This window comes from Venturia canescens, chromosome 5 (genome assembly GCF_019457755.1).
Source record: "Venturia canescens isolate UGA chromosome 5, ASM1945775v1, whole genome shotgun sequence".
Classification (NCBI taxonomy): Eukaryota; Metazoa; Arthropoda; class Insecta; order Hymenoptera; family Ichneumonidae; genus Venturia; species Venturia canescens.
In genome coordinates, this window is record NC_057425.1 from 15,991,300 (window position 1) to 15,993,580 (window position 2,281).

General features: G+C 40.0%; 1 protein-coding gene across 1 annotated transcript; it reads right to left on the reverse strand.

The window, feature by feature from the left end:
* Positions 1-947: 947 nt before the first annotated feature.
* On the reverse strand, positions 948-1,961 carry LOC122410904 (sentrin-specific protease 1-like). The gene has a single exon (XM_043419370.1). It carries the CDS (start codon positions 1,959-1,961, stop codon positions 948-950), a length of 1,014 nt encoding a protein of 337 aa, XP_043275305.1.
* Positions 1,962-2,281: the final 320 nt, after the last annotated feature.

Consider the following 2,281-nt stretch of genomic DNA (forward strand, 5'->3'; position numbering starts at 1 on the left):
GGATTTTTCGATGTTGAATTCTCCTTCCAGATGCCGATGTCGTTGTTGAGGATCAGGTAGACTTGCCGATGTTGCTAGTAGCTGGACTGGAGCTGGAATGACGCTCCGGAGCCCGCTGCTCCGACTCTTTTACCCAAATTCAATCCCCACTCTTTTCACACTCCCCACTCTTTCAGTTTCCCAGTCCATATTACCCCCACTTCACTTTTACAGTCCTTATTCGAACTTCAAGTCACTTTCCCCACTTTTATAGTCTCTAATTGTCCATCCCTCCTTCATTTTTATTAATTCAGTCCTTCTTTTATTTTCACCCCCTTCCCTTCCTTTCCGATTCCTTTTTTCTTATTTTTCAGTGTTACAGGTAAGTACTTATTTTCTAATTGTTATCGCTAGTTATTTTCCGCAAGTATACGCTTTTATTGTTAAAGTTTTCCTAAATTTGAATTTCTTATTTTCAGCTTCAGCGTTCCCAGGACATCGATTTCTCATCAGGTAAGTAAGGTGATTTATTCTATTTTCTAATTAAATTTCTTAATTTTATTTTCTATTTTTCAGGTTCAGCATTCCCAGGACATCGATCTTCTACGGTAAGTATATTTTTTTTTTAATTTCGTATTTAATATTATTATCATTTTTTTTTCCTTTTCAGGCGCAGATTTTCCAGGACATCGATTCTCGAGCAAGGTAAGTATTTTTATGTTTTTCAGGTGCAGAGTTTCCCAAGGACAACGATGGGATGCTTATTTTCAGGTATAAAATAAAGAAATAAAACACAGGAGAGTTTGTTTGAGTGTAGCAAAGAAAAATGACGTCTTTTATTGCGTTTTGATTGATTAAGCCGTTTTAACAAAGTAAAATAAATAAAGAAATCATAATTCTATAGTGGATATTTGAGATCCGTCGAAAAAAAAAATAAACATAATGATAGGTCAAAAAAAAAATCCTCTCTAGTTTTCGAGGCATCTCATTTGTAATTCGCGGATCATTTTTGTCCTGATTTGAGGCATATCTCGTTGGGTGAAATTAAACTCTTTATTCCTCGCTTCGTAACGGGCAAACATGCAGGTGAAAATCCCGCAATCATACCCATTTGTTTGTCGAGGGATATTCATTTTGGTTTCCAAGGACCAATCTTCTCTCCTTATCGGCTTCACGCCTTTCTCCTCTACTTCCTCTTTCAAGTACTCCAAAAGGGTATCCAAATACCTGGGTTGACTACCCCCAAGGCTATCATAATAGCGAATTTGTCCGAAAATGATGTCTATCACGGCAAGACACCAGTGATTGCCCATGTGAATAGGGATGATCACTTTGCGGTACTCGAAGATGTTAACTTTTTTTGTCCAACGTCTAACGGCGCTATATCCGTTGACTTGGAGCCTCGGAAAGAAAAACGAACTCATGGCGTATGTGTTCTTGTTGCTAATCAACTCGAGGTAGTTGTTTATAACTTCGTCGTTCAGCCAATTTGTCCCACTTAGGTTCTCGAGGTCCTCTTGTTTAATCTTAATCCTTTTTGTTTGTCTCTCTCCATTGTCGTTAGTGCTCTTCCTTTTGTTTTCGTTTACCGCGTTCTCTTTGTCTTGTTTCGTTATCTCTTCTTTGATCCTCTTCACTTGTTTTTCTGCATGATCGTCAGTCCTTTTCCTCTTGTTGTCAATGTTGCTACTGTCGTTGTTTTGTGTGTTCTCTTTTTCGTCCTCGACCCACACAAATTCTCCTGCTCCCCATCCTTTCCATTCTTCCGCCTTATCCTCTACCTCCCTTATCGGGGAAAGCATCTCCGGCACACTAAATTCATTCTCTTGCCTGATCAGGAACCATTTGCGAGAGATGTACCTGAGAAGCATATCTCGGTTCGGTCTCCTAGATTCCTCGATTTCGATTTTGTGCAAGACCCATTCGGTCTGCACCCCCTTCTCTTTCGTTGGAAACGCGGTCTGCGTTTTGACGCTCTGCATGCGTCTTTTTGACGCGTGCGGGCGAACCACGGCGATCACTATGACGTCATCTTCTTCCTCTTTCTTTCTTCTTATTTCCCTCAAGATTTCTACCTCCTTTTCCTAATTCACCCATTCTCCCCTTCCTCCGTCCGTCTGTTGTGCGAAGTCTTTTCGCACAACTTCAGTCTGTGTGCTTGCGTCCATCTTCGTGCCTATATCCGTCCAGAGAAATTTTTTTTTTTTTTGCTCATTCCTACTTCCTTTTGTCTCTCCTATTATCTACTTACTTTTTCATCATTTTGTCATTCCTCATGCTTAATACGCCTAAATCTGTAATT